Source organism: Gossypium hirsutum, chromosome A10, assembly GCF_007990345.1.
Source record: "Gossypium hirsutum isolate 1008001.06 chromosome A10, Gossypium_hirsutum_v2.1, whole genome shotgun sequence".
NCBI classification, from domain to species: domain Eukaryota; kingdom Viridiplantae; phylum Streptophyta; class Magnoliopsida; order Malvales; family Malvaceae; genus Gossypium; species Gossypium hirsutum.
Window position 1 is genome coordinate 104,884,456 of NC_053433.1, and position 18,882 is coordinate 104,903,337.

The 18,882-nt window shown below is 33.1% G+C and overlaps 1 protein-coding gene across 1 annotated transcript; it reads left to right on the plus strand.

Moving 5' to 3' along the window:
* Positions 1–14,422: 14,422 nt before the first annotated feature.
* Positions 14,423–17,963, plus strand: LOC107916315 (E3 ubiquitin-protein ligase DIS1). Its single transcript, XM_016845510.2, has 5 exons — positions 14,423–14,783; positions 15,087–15,159; positions 15,719–15,949; positions 16,622–17,008; positions 17,397–17,963. Exons 3-5 carry the CDS (start codon positions 15,743–15,745, stop codon positions 17,715–17,717), a joined length of 915 nt encoding a protein of 304 aa, XP_016700999.2. The 5' UTR covers positions 14,423–14,783; positions 15,087–15,159; positions 15,719–15,742; the 3' UTR covers positions 17,718–17,963.
* Positions 17,964–18,882: the final 919 nt, after the last annotated feature.

Sequence of the window (18,882 nt, forward strand, 5' to 3'; positions counted from 1 at the left end):
AAAGCTAGAGAAAAGAAGAAAATGACGTTTCCAGCAGAAAGAATAAAAAATAAAAAATAAAATCCCATATAAAATAAAAAATAAATAATTATATACTTTAAATTAAAACAAAAACAAAATATAATAATAAAAATAAAAGTATCCTCCAAAATGTACACACAATGACTTAAACCTAGAACCCAGAGGTACACTAACATTCACTCATCCCTAGATCAGCAGGCCCATTCTGACACTTAAATGCACTACTACACACAATAGCGCAATCTCCTAACTGACCTTAACCATAAAAACTTAAAAATTCTAGCCCTCAAATTTGAGGCGTTACAGCGGGACCTGGTTGTACGACAAATACATGCAAATACTCTTGATGTTGCATAAGATGGCATCCAATATGTACTTCCGATCCCTTTCGCCATTGTGGAGCGTGAGCGCTTCGAGTCTTGAGAACTTTTCCTCAGAAATCTGTAGAGGCATATTGTCAGAGAAGATAACATTTTCCTTATATCAGACAGATTGAAAGGACTACTTGCTACGATAAGGTGATCGGGGGTTCCGTGGAGGTTTGTTTATTGTATTCAGTACATTGCGGAAAACTTCCACAGAGATTATAAGAATAAAAAATGGAAAAAAGAACTCATGAACATGGGTAAAAAATATTGTTTGTATTTATTTCAAAAATTCATTTTCAAATTTTATCAGCCTGTAAGGTTTTAAAATACTGATTCCAAAATGCATATGCAACTTATGAGTTAGAACTGCAAAGATTTAGGCAGAGGTTCACGAGGCTTGAATCTCAGATGTCATATTTACCAACAAATCTCTAGACATGGTTGGGTAGCATGAAGAATTGACAATAGACTTAAAGTTACGATAAAGGGTTTCGGTATGGGCAGATGACGACCAACCTGGTAGAGGCGGTTAACTCTGTATTGAGGCGCACATGTCATCTGTCAATTTCTGCTGTTTTCTCGACAATATTCTATAGGTTGGCCACATTGATGCTTAGGATTAGGTTGGGACAAGCTAAGCAGATCAAGACCGGGCACGTGTACGTTGGGGCAATTTAAAAGGCCATGGTGGTAAATAGTTGAAGGGTCAAACAATGAATGCAGAATTGTCTTTGAGCAACTTGGAGACTTTTCGAGTTCAAGAGTACATCGGCCGTCACCCGGGACTTCCACCTAGGTCGTATGCAGTTGATCTGTGAAACAGGCGTTGTGAGTGCGGGATATTTCAGACTCTTCGATATCCTTATGCACATGTTCATACATCGTGTGCGAGAGCAAACTTAAATGTTGAACAATTCATAGACGAGATCTACACATTGTAACACACATTGCGTATATGAGGGAACGAATTTCCTGTAATCCCCAATGTCTGAAACTAGGAAGTTCCATAGCTTGCTTTCGAGATGGTGCCTGACTGTAGTCTCCGTAGACATCCTAAAGGTCGACCACAATCGACGAGAATTCAAAATGAATGAACGTCAATGAGACGGGCGAACCCAAATTGTATACTATGTGTCGAACATCTGGACACAATCGATCAACTTGCCCACATCGTGTCTATATTTCCTGTCAATCATCTTGTAATGTCGGATTCGAAGACGACGAATGATATATTATTGATCGCATGTTCTTGTAAAAATATGAAAATTTATACAAATGATATACTTTATTCAAATTATACAATTGATTAAATATAATAATTAATACATATTTTTTTCTTATTCCTAATTTTCTTATTCCTAATCTAAAACACATTAAATTACAATACAATATACATGCATATTTAATTTAAAACACATTAAATTATAATACAATATACATACATATTTATTTTAAAACACATTAAATTATAATACAATATACATACATATTTATTTTAAAACACATTAAATTATAATACAATATACATACATATTTATTTTCAAACACATTAAATATATTAATTCAACTGAAAATTAAATAAAGTAAAAAGTGAAATGAAAATAAAATTCAAATAGGGAATGAAATTCAAATTTAATAGAAATTAAAGAAGGAAAAAAGAGATTGATTTGAGGTGATAGGCTTGCCAAAAAGGTCTTTGAATGGCCAGCACCAAGGCCTGCCAGAGATGGTCTTACATTGGCCGACACCAAGCCTGCCACAAATGGCCTTACATTGGCTGGCACCAAGTTGAAGCCTGCTTACCAAGGCCTGACATGAGAAAAAGATAAAATATATTAAATGAGATGAGATGAAATGAAATATTAAATGAATGTGAAATGAAAATAAAGTATAGAATGAAATGAAATAAATTTCAATGAGATAAAAATTAATATGAAAAAAACGTAAGTTAAAATGGAAAATGAAATAAATTTAAATGAAAAGAAATAAATTTAGATGAAATCAAATGAGAAATGAAAATGAAATCAATTGAGAAATGAAAATTGAAATTGAAACTGAAATGAAAAAAGAAAAATTTAACAAGACATGACAGTGCAGACCTATGTCAGGCTTGTGGCAGGCCTCGCAAATGGCTTTCAGTGGCCAGCACTAGCAGACAGCCTGACAGGTACTAGGCCTGCTATGATATGACCCAATAGGTCAGGCCTATTGTATAGTTCAATTTTTCCATTTGTTTTTTAATTATATAGTATAGTATACTCATTTTTGCAAGGAAAAAATAAGCTAATAATTTATTCTTTTTTTTAGATGGCCAACTGTACCAGGAATCGAACGATTGTTCACCGTACCCGTGTATCGTATAATGATTGAGACTCATTCTGGGGATGGCATAAAATACGCTTTCGAATCTTTCTTTTTTAAATACAATAATTGCACAGAAAATTAACTAATAACTGTTATCTATATTATGCAGTTTCTATGGATGTCATATGTCGAAGAAGGGATCGCGGGGATCATACCACCATGGGTTACTGAGCAGCAACAGCTGTTCGTGTCAAATGTTATGTTGATTCATTTCCATATGGTGGAGTGGCACGATGGAGGTCGGGTTTTGAGGCAGTTCGGTTGCACACAACTTATCCTAAACCCTCCCATCGACATCAAAGAAGTCCATGGAATGGACAAAAAGGTTTCGGGTCGGGACGCTTTAAATTGGGCGGAAAACACGAACCATATATTTTTTTTATGAAATGATTAACATTAAAAGCGCCCTCCCTTGTATGTCTTAGAGGGAGGGTTCTCTCCTACGCGCGAGTACGCAAAATGGTATATAGCACACGGGAAGCCCTTTATATTCCAAGGTCGTTATATGTTGATCCCGGAAGACGCACAACCAGAATCTTCCCGATAGAAACAGAGGAACGCACGACCACGTCGTAACTGAGTTTCGCCATTCAAGAACATCGAAACTGATTCTACCTCAAACCCTGATCTCGAGGCCCAATATAAAACATCTGGCTCGTTATCATACCACCCAAAGCCCAAGCCCCAATTTTCTCCATTGTTCGAAGATATTTTTGGTTACGACCCCGAGCCTCAACATTCGACACGATCTGGATCATCCTCATACCAGCCAGAGCTCGATTGGGAAGCACGTGCACCTACTACTGAAGATATTTTTCCATCGAGACCTCTAGTCACGCAATACCCCTTAACTCCTAATTATGGTGTATATGATTATACTACTTTTCTAAGTACACTGGACGGGACACCGGAGGTCGGATCGAGCAACTATCCAATGCCTCAGCAAGTTGCATGACATTGCCAATGAAAGTAGCCAGATCGTTACACGCCAGCACTGGGTACGTTGCCGAGATCACGACAATTTTGATTTTTATTTGTAAATATTTACTTTATTTTGTAATTATTGTGTTTTTAATATTAATTTAATTTTTCTAAAATAATTATTTGTTTGAATAAATGACTTCAAAATATTGAATAAAAATATATATAATTCGAATAAGTAATAGTACACAACAAATTAAATTTACAAATACTATAAAATACAAACATTCTAGAATATTAATACACAAAAATATAAAATTCAAACAAAAATAATACGGACTAAAATAAATTTAAACACCCAACAAACTACAAATAGATGGGTAAAATTAATACACAAAAATTTTAAATTCAAACTACATATAATACGGACTAAATTAAATTTAAACACCTAACAAACTACAAATAGATGGGTAAAATTAATGCATGAAAATTTTAGTTTCAAACTCTATATAATACAAACAAATTAAATTTAAACACCCAACAAACTACAAACAGATGGGTAAAATTAATGTACGAAAATTTTAATTTCAAACTCTATATAATACAGATTAAATTAAATTTAAACACCCAACAAACTACAAATAGATGGGTAAAATTAATACACGAAAATTTTAAATTTAAACTACATATAATACGGACTAAATTAAATTTACAAATAGAAAAAAATACAAACATTCTAAGAAATTAATACACGAAAATATAAAAATGAAACCTTAAACCCTAAACAACTATATTAAATTTACAGATATAAAAAATACAAACATTCTAAAGAAATAAAACAATTATTTTGAATAGTAGTTTCTTCACAATTAGTTGTCTTCTGCTTGAATCAGGTTTACGTTGCATCAGTACCCCACTTATAAGTTGTAGAATAAACGCTCTTGCACCATAGATGATGTCCATCTGCGTTGGACATCTCGGTTAGCCATCTATGGCGCAAAATGTCATCTTACTCTTAATGGCATAACCTTTACGATTTACATGACATTATATAATTCAACTCCGTTAAAACATGACAGTATATGATTCAACCCCGAAATTTGGTTGTACACTACAAAAAACTCTCATTTGCAATCCACTACAAAAAACTCATTTGATGATACACTATAAAACACTCTCATTTTGATGGCTCTCTCAAAAAAAAAATTCTCATCCATTTACAAAATTAAGAAAACTAACTTTTTAATACTTGGCGTTGGCCATCAGTGTTCCAAAATAAAAAAATAATAAATTTTATAATCTGATAAAGTTGGTGCTGATCATTGGTGTCCCAAAATAAAAAAAAGTATTTTCGAGACTTGAAAAAGGGGTGCTGGCCATCAGTGTCCCAAAGTAAAAAAAAAAGTGTCTTAGGACCCAAAAAATGTACTTGATGCCGGCCATCTACTGGCCAGCACCCAAAATTTTTTTTTTAAATGACACTGGTGCCGGCCATCAGTGGCCTAAAGTAAAAAAAAATGTCTTGGGACCCAAAAAATGTATTTGGTGCCAGCCATCTATTGGTCAACACCCAAATTTTTTTTTAAAATGACTATGGTGCTGACCATTACATGTCCAGAACCAAATTTATTTTTCAAATACTAGTATTTTTGTATACCAATATGATATGATTTAAAAAAACCCTAGTGTCGACCATTCATGTCTTAAACTTAAAAAAAATTATTTTTTTAAAGCCTGGCACAATCACCAGGTAACAATGGGGCCAAAACACAAGGTGATGTCAGTCATTGGGTTCCCAAAACCTAAATTTACTGTTCATTTCAGGTCATTTTGGTGAATATTTTTTAACTAGGGTCATTTTTGTAAATATTAAAATTTTTAAGGTTAGATGAGTAAAGTAGCCGAAAAATAACTTTGGCTTTCCTTAGGCTCCACATTTGGGAACCTCCATCCAACATGTACTCCACAACTTCTTGCCTTAATGGTGGTTCAGTCTAGCATGGACTTGCATAAAGAATACAAACGACTTGTTTCCTTAAAATAGTGAGTTGATATATCGAAAGAGGGTAAATATGATGCATGTGAGGCAACAAGGGATTCATGGTGTAAACCAGAAATAAATTCAAGTAAGATGAACAAGTAAATCTTATTGCTAGCTGAAGTTCCCTCATTTTTATTTTGGCTCATTTAGGTTGCAACACAAAAAAGGGGATAAGAATATGTGTAAAGTCGAATCTGTACCTTTCTGAGACTCGTATCTTTTCCATCTCCAGCCACATCACCACCATGCAAGAGACAATAATCGAAAACTCCTATGGTAAGCATGGTATACGGATCATAAACATCCCAACTATACTGTTCGTTCCATTTCGGATTGAAACTGTCAACAACTGTTCGAGTCTTGACCCACTTAGGCCCATATTTGGCCACGTAATAAGCATCATGTTTCACGACCATCTCTTAATTTAATTGGTAAGCTCATTTTTGACATTTTTGGGCCCTAGATGAAACAATAAATCAGACCCTTTTAAAAATTATAAAATGTAATACAATAAAATAAAACCATATACTAATAATTTCATTAAAATAATATGTTTTATGACATTAATTGAATAATATATTTTTCTAACAAAATTTAAAAAATATATATTTTTCATTCAATCTACTCCTATGTCAACAATTACAAAACACAAAATGTAACACCCTAAAATTTTAAGAGTTTAATTGTGAGATTCTACGATAATTAATTTCTGTATCTCTGGTTTTGTGCTCTGCTTCTGGGTTTAAGGTCTCAAGTTCGAGTTGTGTTGTTAAAATTTTTATTCTTTCAGATCAATCCCAATATCCATGTGGTATATGGGTGAAGGTAGTTCTGTAAGAACTTATGATCAGAATGAGCCTGCTGATTCACTAGTTAAGCATCTGTTTGTATTCTATCTGGTCTCGAGTTCGAACCCTATTATATGCGTTAAAAGGAATTTTTACTAGTTGTCAGAGGTATACTAGTGGTTAAGATAAGATTTATTAGAATTTGGTTAACGTCTGAGTTTTTCTTCTTCGTTTATTATTTTTATTTTTATATGTTTATTTTCCTTTTTCTTTCTTGGGTTTACTTCTTTGAATTCTTCTCGTCGAGTGTGTTCTACACGGGATTATCGAGAATTACTGAAATCTTTCCGTTACTAAAAAACCTCTGTGTAAGTTCTGTCAGAATCTTTCGATTTCTGCGAGGTTGGTTAGATTTTTATTATGGTGTTAAATTGGGAATTGTCGAATTACTTTTCTTAAACTCCTTGTTAAGTAGCCGTTTTGTTCCCTTAGGCATGAGTGCAGAGAGAAACGACCCTTCGCTTGTTGTGTTGACTTAACACTATTGAATCATTGGTAAGCATTAGTCGTTGAAGTTTCCTCGTGTTGAATTATTTGACATAATTGATTGTGTAGTAATGTTGTGATAATTGGTTGATTAGTCAAATGATTAATTGTTGAATGGTTAACTAGGTTCCGGGTAGTCTCTGTATTGTCTCTCAATCAAAATGAAACCAGGTGCGTGCCAAAAACCTCAGTTTTTGCAAGTTTTGGTCACCGAAAAATGGTGGCTATCGACGCCACAGGGCCAAACACACGGGCGTGTGACTAGACCTGTGAGCCACACGGGCTACACGGGCCGTGTAACTCACTGTTCATCGACTTAGGGCTACACGGGCTGGCACACAGGTGTGTGTCTAGGCCATGTATGGCCATGTTAGTGCAGGGTTCACACGAGCATGGGACACGGGCATGTGTCTAGGCTGTGTAACTCACTGTTTATGAATTAGGACCACACGAGTACACACACGGGCGTGTGTCTAGGCCTTGTGTCCAAGCTGTGTAATTCCTTGTTTACATGTTTGAACTACACAGGCAGAAGGCATGGGCGTGTGCCCAGGCCGTGTAAGCCATACGGGCAAGGACATGGCCGTGTGTCCAGGCCATGTAGCACTATAAAATAGGCCCAAAACCCGTTTTTAAGGCCGTAAATATGGTCTATGATTGATGATGATTTCCTATTGTATGAATAATTTGAACTTGATTGAATGAGAACTCTCTAATACTCTGTAACTGACACATGATTATTATAATTGTAAGTGTATTGTGAATACCTATACTTTGCATTTGCATGGGTTGGGATGTTGTGAAGAAGGAAGTGATCTACTCTAAATCATTGGTTAAGCCACTATGTAAATAATTTCGACTCAGGCGCTTTGACGCATTATGATCCAGCAGCTAAGCTGTGTTACTGTAAACGTGTCAATAGACACTTTGTGGTGTGTAGGGATGGAGGGCATTGAATGTCCTTAACGGTGTGTTGGGATGGTCGAAGATGGTGTGTAGAGGACGGGATTTAGGAATATCTACATCTGAAACTGATCTGCAATATAAGTATGAACATGCGCATATGTAAATATCTGTATACAACTGATTTATTCTGAGTCTGAATTGTAAATAGTTTTGTATCGAACCGAATCTTTGAGTATGAACTATTTTGTAAATAAATACCAATTGAATAACTTAAACTTCTGTTATGCATTGAGTTTCACAACTCATTTCATTTCCGGTTGAATTTCAAGTGAACTTCAATCTTGATCGGGTCGGTGTCGCGGGAGCTCGATCAAACTTTTATCTTTACTTTCAAGCATTACCATTACAGATTTATGTTCTAAGGAATTTATGAAGATCATGTGTTTTAAATTATTGTTGTTACGAATGTTACGTAATGAATGGTTTCGTTCGACTATGTTATGATAATATGATAATATGAATTTGAATACGGGTGACATAACTCTTCTAACTTGGTCTGGACGTCTAGACCGGGTCTAGGGTGTTATACAAAAAATCATAAAAAATGGGTTCTACGAGCATTTTGAGATGCAAAATCATTAATGATAACATCAATATCAATGTTTTCCAAAAAAACATTCTCGATTTTTTATTTTAAAATTAGTTACTACTAATAAAAGGGACAAAACTCAAAATTACGTATGAATTTTGGTCTAATGTATAATGTTATACATGACTATTAAGTGAGTATCTTTTCTATTTTAAAATATCATATTAGTGAACTTATTAGAAAAATTGGACAGAGTTAACAATTGAACCCAAATTTTAAAACATGAAATATAAAAGGATTAAATTTCAAATATGCAAAAAGTATAAGTATTTAAAAGCATGTTTTAAGCTATTATATATATAGTATTTATTTTAGTTACACCTAGGTCATCGTTGTACAAATATTGTATATTAGATTTTTATATAAAAAACCAATTATGAGTGGATATGCCGTGATGGTTATCACAATAAATCACAATCTTCGATTTTAATGCATCGAAAAAACATAAATTATGTATTCAAGTAAGAAAAAAATCTATACGTACTATTATTATTTTACTTAACTATACAACGAATTAATCCAACCTCAAGTTAATTGTGAATTTCTTAAAAAAGATAATTGTTTTTTATATTGTTACTGGAGTAAAAAAATTCTATCTAGATTGATATAATTTATAAAATAATAATTAAAAAACACTCGGCATTAGTTTAGATATGCTTGTTGAGTTTTTTACTCCATTAATATTGGACAGAATAATTACCCTACTAAAAATCTATTATTTATACCAAACAACAAATAATATTACGAATCTTTTTATCTTAAATAAATATTAATTTTAAAGATATTTTTATCTTTTGGCCCTAGGCGGCTGCACCTCAAAATAGCCCCTAAGGTTGGCCCTGTTCATTGGTTGCAAACCAGAAATGTTTATGATCCCCAACTCCAAAACTTCGATCATAGTTGTCCACAACATTTTTGCTATAGGCCTATAATCGCTTCCAATCGGAATAGATTCATCGAACACATGATATCTACCTTCAAGACTCACACTCATGTTAAGCTTACTAAAGAAATTCACATTTTTCTCCATTCCTTCTTCAAATGCAATTTCACCAAGATTGTACCACAACAGATTAGCTAGTAATGGTAGCATCCTCTGTTCGATATGGAATAAACGAATTATGTACTTCCCTAAACATTGGTACTATTTTCGAGTCTATCCTCAACTGTTACAACCAAAGTATTGAAAAATGGCTCAACAACAACGAACACCAAATCTTCATCCATTTAGGATTCATATTCTTATCTGGGAAAACTCTAGTCCTCAATATCACATCCTCAACGATAGCCTTAACATAAATTTCAAAATTTCGATCCTTACTCTGGGGACTAAATCTCATGTTTGAATTACGTTAACTCCAAGGTACCAAAGTCTGGGTAAAATATATACCTTTGAACAAGTATTTAAAAGGCTTTCGTTGTTTACAATGGCCGCATCCAAGTACCAAGCGTCGGGACACACGATCAGCTTGTGTATTATACCACATTGCTAACATCAATTCACATTTTCTTAAATTGAAATAATTTTTATCGTCCAATATATCATTTTGAAGCAAGGGTGTAACACCCCTAACCCGAATCCATTGTTGGAATAGGGTTACAGAGCATTACCATGCAAACAGAACATTTAAACATACAATTCATACATTATCATAAACATATTAATAAACATTCATTCACATACATATTGTCCTTATATCGAGCCCTTGAGGCCTTAATTATACCTTAGAAACGAATTGGGACTAAATTGAAATTATTTGGAAAGTCTAGGAAAAAGATACAAAAATTTAGATACAGGGGCCACATGGCCATGTGCCTCACACAGCTAAGACACACGCCCGTGTCTCAAGCCGTGTAACCTTCAAACTAGGGACACATGGCCGTGTCCCAACCTGTGTTTTTACCTGTATAACTTTTGGAATTTTGGAATTACCTCTGTGTCATACGCCCGTGTGCTAGGTCATGTAACTTTTGGAATTACCTCACAAGCCCGTGTGCCGGGCCGTGTGTTAGGCCGTATAACTCACTGACTTATATGCAAAGGACCCTTTAGGAGACAAACGAGTCACACACCTATGTCTCAGACCGTGTGGACCTAAAATTTGCCTAAAATCAAGCAATTCCCAACACCAATTCATGCATAATCCTTAAAGCCTTTTGTACATCTAATCAAGGCATCAAAACCCTATCGCAACATACATATAATGACCAATTCAAAAGTCCTAAATCAACTAACCAATATGCCAGTCAAGACACCTCAAATGCAATCATCAAGACCTACCTAAACATGCATATTTTGCCACTTACCAATCACTAATTACTAGTTCCAAAAACTTACTAAACATACCTCAATTTGACCATTACTAAACCATCACAAAACATGCCATTTGAGCCATTCAAAATATACAACATAAGGTAGCTCAATGAAACAAACCATCAAATGATACTAATAAACCATTCTAGTCCATTATCAAAAGTGACCAAAAGTACTTTCTAAAGTAAGTATTATAACACATTATGCATACATGACACCAAAACACAAACACATTTAGCTACTTTTTACATATTCATCAAAACACCATTTTAAAACATTCTATACATTTCAACCACAAATTTATCTACATAAGTTTATACATGCCACTACCCTAGGAGACACAAAAACTACCAACATTGATGGATAGTGTGAGCCGTTTGATTGATGCATCCAAAATTTCAGCAACAAAGATCTACAAAACAATCCACATGAACTGATAATCTTTTAAAGGTTAGTAAGAACATAGTATAGCATTTAATCTATAAATAATTAAATACGATTCGTATACTATTTGATTCCAAGTTACCAAAGTGTAAATAGGGGCACGAAAGTGCATTCAGGGGTACTGAAGTACAAACAGGGGCACGTATGTGCAATTTAGGGGTACCTAATACAAATAAGGGCATGTATGTGCAATTCAGGGGTACCAAATACAAACAGGGCCACGTATGTGCAATTCACAATATTTTTCTAAAATCATAATACTTAAAGCGTCATAATATAAGTACACAAATAAAAAATCATTTACATATTGAAATACTACGAACTTACCTTGACGACTAAGGCGTAGAAATATGATTGAGCTAATCCGTAGTTTTTGCCTTTCCTTAGTTTAAATCCAGTTGAGGTTTATCTTAATCTAAATAAATAATTATATTCAATTAAGTATTTAAATTAATCACAAGCATTCAATTCAACCCATAATTCACATTTATGCATAATTACAATTTTTCCCTTAACATTTTAACTTTTTACAATTTAGTCCTTAAACTCATAAATTGGAATTTAAACATTTTAATCCTCTATTCAAGCTAATCGAAACTATAAAGGGCTTATATCAACTCATGCAAACCATCATTTCATAAATTTAACATGAAAATTTACTATTTTTACAAATTAATCCCTAAATGTAAATTTCATTAAAAATCACTTTACAAAACTTGTTTATTTAACAAAAAAGATCCATAATCTACCATTAAACATCAAGAACCATCAAATACATTTATGGTATAACCCTCAACCTTTAATAATTTTGTAAATTGACCTCTGGGCTAGCTAGATTAAGCTAAAACGACCTCAAAAACATAGAAATAATTAAAAACGAGATTCAAATCACATACCATGCAAATGAATGAGCTAGCCGAAAATTCAAAGTGCATAAATGGAGTTTTCCTTCTCTAATTTCGGTGGGAAAATGCATCCAAGAAGATGACACTAAATTTTTACCTTATTTTACTTTATTAATTATTAAATTACCCTTTTAACCTTACTTATTAACCTTAAAAATAACTTAAATTATGTCCATAGTTGTCCGCTAACCTTATGAATGGTACAATTACCATTTAAGTCCACCCACTTTAAAGTTTCATAGCCATATGACCCTTTTAGCAATTAGAACTCCACTTTTACACTTTATACAATTTAGTCCTTTTTACTTAATTAATCACGCAAACATCAAAATTTCTTAACGAAATTTTAATACGACCTTATTAACATACCATAGATATTAAAATAATAATAAAATATAAAATTTACTCTTCGGATTTGTGGTCCCAAAACCACTGTTCTGATTTCACTGAAAATGGGCTGTTACAAATGGGACTATTAGGAGGAAGAGAAGTAGAAACCTCATGCAAAGCAACAGTGATTTTGCCAATCATATTGTCATCAATCATATAGGCGGGTTTGAGCAAAATTTAAGGCTCATGTTTTGGATCGGGTTGGGCTTGGGCAAGCATAAAGCATGTTAATATTATGCTTAAGCCCAATCTAGACTCAACCTATAAACATATAAGTGATTTAGAATAAATTGTCAAATGTTGACAGTTTTCTTAAGGAAACGTAAAAGTGATTTCTTGTGACGTTTTTTAAGGTTTAAGAGTTAACATGATACTACTTAATCTTAGACTGATAATATAGTTTATGGTTTATGGATTTATGGTTTACGACTTAACATAATGATATTTAACGAAAACTAATAATAGGTCATAGGTTAAATATTAACTTGGTGATTAATGAAACTGTGAAAAATAGTTGTTCAAATAAGAAATCGCTGTTATTTTTCAAACTCTAAAATGTTCAAATTTAGAATAAAATTTTCAAATGTTGACAGTTTTCTAAAGGAAACAATATAAATGATTTTTGGTGTTTTTTTAGGGTTTAAGAATTAAAATAACAATATTCAACATCATACTAATAATATGTCATAGGTTAAATTTGAATCTGGTGATTAATGAATCTATGAATAATTGTTCGAATAAGAAATCACTTACTATTTTCAAAATCTAAATTGTTCAAATTTAGAATAAAATTGTCAAATATCGACAGTTTTCTTAGTGAAACATGTAACTGATTTTTAGTGACCTTTTTTAGAGTTTAGAATTTAAAAATTAATATAACATAATTTAACGAGAAACTTATAAAAGAATAGAGGTTAAATATTAACCGGGTGATTAATGAAATTGTGAACAATGGTTATTCGAATAAGAAATTATTTGTTATTTTCAAATTTTGAAATGTTGAAACTTAGAACAAAATTATGAAATGTTGATAGTTTTCTTAGTGAAATGTATAAGTGGACAAATTTCACCTAAATTTGATCACGATCCAGCCCAATTTGATCCCTCAATAAAAAAAAAACCTATTTTGTCTTACTCCCAACCTCAATATTAAAAGAAAAGAAAATAGTATTGTCCGAATCGGTGTAAACTGATTAAATTAAGAATTAATCAGAAAACTAATTTAATAAGAAATAAAAAATTGATAGTTTATAGATAATTGAATTAAACTAAAAAAATCGATTCAATCAATTATTAAACTCATTATTATTATATTTTAATTTTTTAAATAATTTATTTACTTCAAACTCCCCCCGATTAAACAATTAATCAAAAACCGATTAATTCGACCATCGGTTATAAAACATGGAAAAGGATGTCCTCACCAGGTCGAATTCGTCAATTCTTTTCTACCAAACCAAAACCCAAAGCTCACCAAAGCATGGGTTAAACAAGTGGGATCTGATACTCCAATTCGGATTTTATTTATTTTATGAAAAAGAAATTAAATTAAAGATGTTTAGAGAAAAGATAGTATGAAACATAAATATTATATATTTTTAATAATTTAATGTTATACTAATAATTTCAATTTTAATTTTAAATTTTTATTTAAATTTAATTTTTTAAAAATAAAAATACTGATGTAAGAACAGTTTTTCTCGCCGACTTCCCATTTCATTTTCAAAAACATAAATATCTACTTTCTTAATAATGCCTACGTGTGCGTAGAACCCACAGAGAAATTTCCCTCCTCTCCACGTTTATTTTCAACCTTTAAAAACAAAATAAAAAACATAAAAAAGGACTCTCTTTTTCCTTTGTATTTTCTCGAGAAATTGCTCTCTCTTCCAATCCAGTTCCCAAACCCAAACGCACGCACTCTCACTCTCTTTAATTTTAAATTCTCCGGCCCCATTTCTGTCATATTTTCCCATAAAAATCTAAAAATGGAAAAGAAAAAAAAGGAACGTTCGTCCATTTCTTTTTAAAATTTTACCATTTTCCTCCTCTTCTTGATTTCTGACCGTCTCCTCCTGTATTTGTTCTCTTCTTTATTCAAATGGGTTTTTGAGTTTGAATTCAAGGTAGATTTTCTGAGTTTTCTTTTTTTTCTTTCTCATTTGGGATTTTCTGCGGTTGGTTATAAAGTTTCCTTTTTTAGAATATTCTAGATCCTTCTTGATTCCTTTTAGGAATTTTATTTTTGGGAATTTTAGAATTTTCTTTTCTCTTTTTTAGGGTTTCTTTTGATGTTTATTTTAGTAAACAAATTGTCCATTATTTCCACCTACATTGTCGTAATTTGTGACAGTTATGATTTATTTAGTTGGATATTTTCGAAAACAAACGTTTTTAACTGAATATCTGTTCCCTTTTTCAATGATTAGGAGGAATTCGGAGCCAGTCGGTGAATTTAAGAGAGAAAGGGAGAAAGGATTGGGAGTTTAAAAGATTTGGGTGGTAAGAACATTTATCCCTTATGATTATTATTTTTTTCTGAGTTATGGTAATTTTCTTTATCAGTATTTTTTTCTTCTTCTTTTAATTGTATATTAATCTTGATGATATGCATTGAGGGATAAGTTGGCTTAATTCAAATAATCAAATTTTGTCTAATTACATTTATGTTATTGATTCATTCATGACTTGTTAAGAAGTAAACGTAACCGTTGATCTTTGTGTTTTCGGGGATTGCATCAGATAGTTGCTATGGATGATCAAATATTTGTTCAATCATATGCTTTTTGAAGGAAGCACACTTGTTTTTAGTTTTACCTATTAGTTGTAAATAGTGGAATATTGTTTCATTAGGGTTTAGTCATAATGGATGGAAAAATTAAGCTGAAGTATTAGAAGTATGTTTACTTGTTGGCATTTAAATGAAAGTATTTCTTTCCAATTATCAATTCTGAGTAACCATTTAAGATAATAGAATCTCTTGAAATTGGATTCAGATAAAACATTTTTATAGCAAGCATAATTTGAAAGGATTTTGTGCTGTTTTTGTTTGCCTTTTCAGTTTAAATCGTGCGTGGATACTAGCATGGCATCTGGGAATCCTTTTTTTGATGACTTGCGGAGCAAGCCTGAGGTTATTGATCTTCCACAGAACGAAGACCGTTTGGATAGTGAGTCCGTGAACGAACCTACTCAAACTACAACAAAACCGAATTTGATTGTGTCTAGCAATGTTCGTGAACTGTTGGAATGCCCTGTTTGCTTAAATGCGATGTACCCACCAATTCATCAGGTTTGTTCATATGACTCCTTATAGTTGATGAAACCTTCAAGAAATTGTTTGACTTCTACGTACTATTATTTGTGTCCGGGGGAGTCTCCTGCTATCCATGAAAACCTTACTTGATGCATTATTTGAGTGTCAGATATGGGTATGCATCTGACATAACCTTATCCATTTGTCAAGCATCATAGCACAGCTGTACTTGTCATTATAGATATCTTTAGCCAACCCTATATATGTACTAGATTAATCTATTTAGCACGTACTTGCCATTGAGCATATTCACACCTTAACTGGTCACAAGGGCTGAATGTATTGTGTTTTGATTATCCTGTGTGCTTGATCTTTTTGTTGCTTTACTTCTAGTTATTGATTATTTCTTTACCTTTTAAGCTATTTGTAGTTTTGAATCATGTAATTAATCTGTTTAGATAAATGTCTAAAACGTAGTTTCTGTTGATTTGATATGAAAAAGGGAAAGGGAAATTTCAATCAATGTTGATGTTAATACTCACTGAAAATCAAAGCTTCACACTGGGGCATGATGCTATATTGCATGCATGAACTTACTGCATTAGCGTGCTCTTTTTGGTTGTAAATATATATATATCATATTCTGTTGTTTTTTAGTAGTGAACATGAGCACTGTAAACTTACTGTTGGTTTTCTTGCTTGGTGCAGTGCCTAAATGGGCACACGTTGTGTTCTGGTTGCAAGCCAAGAGTGCACAATCGGTGCCCCACATGCAGACATGAGCTTGGGAATATTAGATGTCTTGCATTGGAGAAGGTCGCTGCATCTCTTGAGCTTCCCTGTAAATATCAAAGTTATGGGTGCGTAGGCATATATCCCTATTACAGCAAACTAAAACATGAGTCCCAGTGTTCATATAGACCATATAGTTGCCCTTATGCTGGGTCAGAATGCACAGTGGTTGGTGATATTCCTTTTCTTGTGGCTCACCTGAAAGATGATCACAAAGTTGACATGCACAGTGGCAGCACCTTCAACCATCGTTATGTCAAATCAAATCCGCATGAGGTTGAAAATGCTACATGGATGTTGACGGTATTATTACCTTCTTCTTGCTTTGTACTTCTTATCATATTTCATTTCTCTCAGAACCTTCTAGAAGAGGAATTATTTTACCATTTCTGCAAAGACAAGAACTGCAAATTTGTTCTTGCATGTCCATCCCGTTCATAAAGGATAAGGATTTTCTATGATCATTACCAATGTGCTGTCATATTGTTCAACCATTGAAAACAGTTATAGAGGGGATCCGAAGCTACCAAAGCGGCTTCAATATACAAAATTGAAGATTGTTATGACATTGGTTTCCGCTCTGAATGGCCATGATTTTTTCAATAGACTGAATATTGTTATTTAGAAGATTTGATTTAACAATTTTGTAAGAGGTAGGGGACTGATTTTTGGATATCTTCTGGATTTTCAGGTTTTCAGTTGCTTTGGTCAGTACTTTTGCCTGCATTTCGAAGCCTTCCAACTTGGGATGGCTCCCGTTTATATAGCATTCTTGCGGTTTATGGGTGATGATAATGAGGCAAAGAACTACAGCTACAGCCTTGAGGTGGGTGGGAATGGGAGGAAGTTGATTTGGCAAGGGGTTCCAAGAAGCATACGAGACAGTCATCGAAAGGTTCGTGACAGTTTCGACGGTCTCATCATCCAACGCAACATGGCATTGTTCTTCTCGGGAGGAGACAGAAAGGAGTTGAAGCTTAGAGTAACAGGAAGGATATGGAAAGAGCAGTGATTGGGCTGTTTCCTTGATTCTATTTTGTGGTAATAGACAGTAGATCGGTTACTTTGGGTACGTTTTACGGGTCTTCTGCTCATTTATTTCTTGGTTTGATTTTTTTTTTTTGGGGGGGGGGGGCAAGCTCTCTTTGCTTATCCATGCATCAAATACATGAATTGAAAGATGTTAAGTTTAATGCCTGAAAATCTAGTTTCTACCTACAATCAATTTAGAGAATAGAAATTGCAGATTTACATCTTACAAAGTGCCTTCTTTCTTTATACCCCTTGTTATTATGGAATTTCAGATTATTTAATTCAACTATCGTTGATCAACGCTCACAAATATCTGTCGTTTTGTATATAATCGCAGCTTTCTTATGATTCTGAAAAAGATTAATGTAGGTGTTTGAGCTACGCCACAAATTATTCAGTTATGCTTTTTTTCTATAAAAAAAGATTCCTATTGGCTGAAAGTCTTCACAAAACCCTTAAATCAGCTAAAAATAGCTAATTATTCAGTTTTAGCTGAATTAACCTCTGAAATAAAATTTAATTCGCTTTAACTGATTAATAAATAATTTTCTGATTTGATTAATAGGAAAAATAAATAAATTACACCCGTAATCACTTAACTTTAATTAAAATAACAAAATAATTATTAACGTTATCGAAAAATGACAAATCATCAATCACCCACTAACATAGAGAAAGTTGGAAACTTAGGATCAAGAAATTAAAATGAGAAAAAGGAACTAAAACCAAGAAATGACTTGCTTGGCTGATTCGATTTTCATCAATTTATGACAAACCCATTATTTAAACAAAGCAAAATAGAAACAAATTCTTATGACCAACATCAACAATGGAAACCAGAAACGGTCACAATTTCACAACAAATCACAAGAATAAACTAAGTAACTAAACATCATTTTTTTCAAAATTTCCTTCCCCTTCCTTCTAGAAAATTAAACACAAAAAATCAATAGAATATACTCACACATATGAATGCGGAAAGAAAAGGGAAAAGGGAACACTATTTCTGGCAGTGAGTTAAGGTTTTTCTTTTGGGATTTGAATATTGTTGTCAAATTTGAGAATTGTGACCGGTGGGTGTTGCAACGAACCTCTGAAGCTATAGTGACATAATCACGGTCGACATCTTCATTTTTTCTCTCCTT

Bases quoted from the DNA above. Each gene is read 5' to 3' on its own strand.
- LOC107916315 (XM_016845510.2), top strand. From the start codon at position 15,743: ATGGCATCTGGGAATCCTTTTTTTGATGACTTGCGGAGCAAGCCTGAG. The intron at 15,950-16,621 runs GTTTGTTCATAT...TGCTTGGTGCAG, and splicing joins TGTACCCACCAATTCATCAG to TGCCTAAATGGGCACACGTT. The intron at 17,009-17,396 runs GTATTATTACCT...CTGGATTTTCAG, and splicing joins ATGCTACATGGATGTTGACG to GTTTTCAGTTGCTTTGGTCA.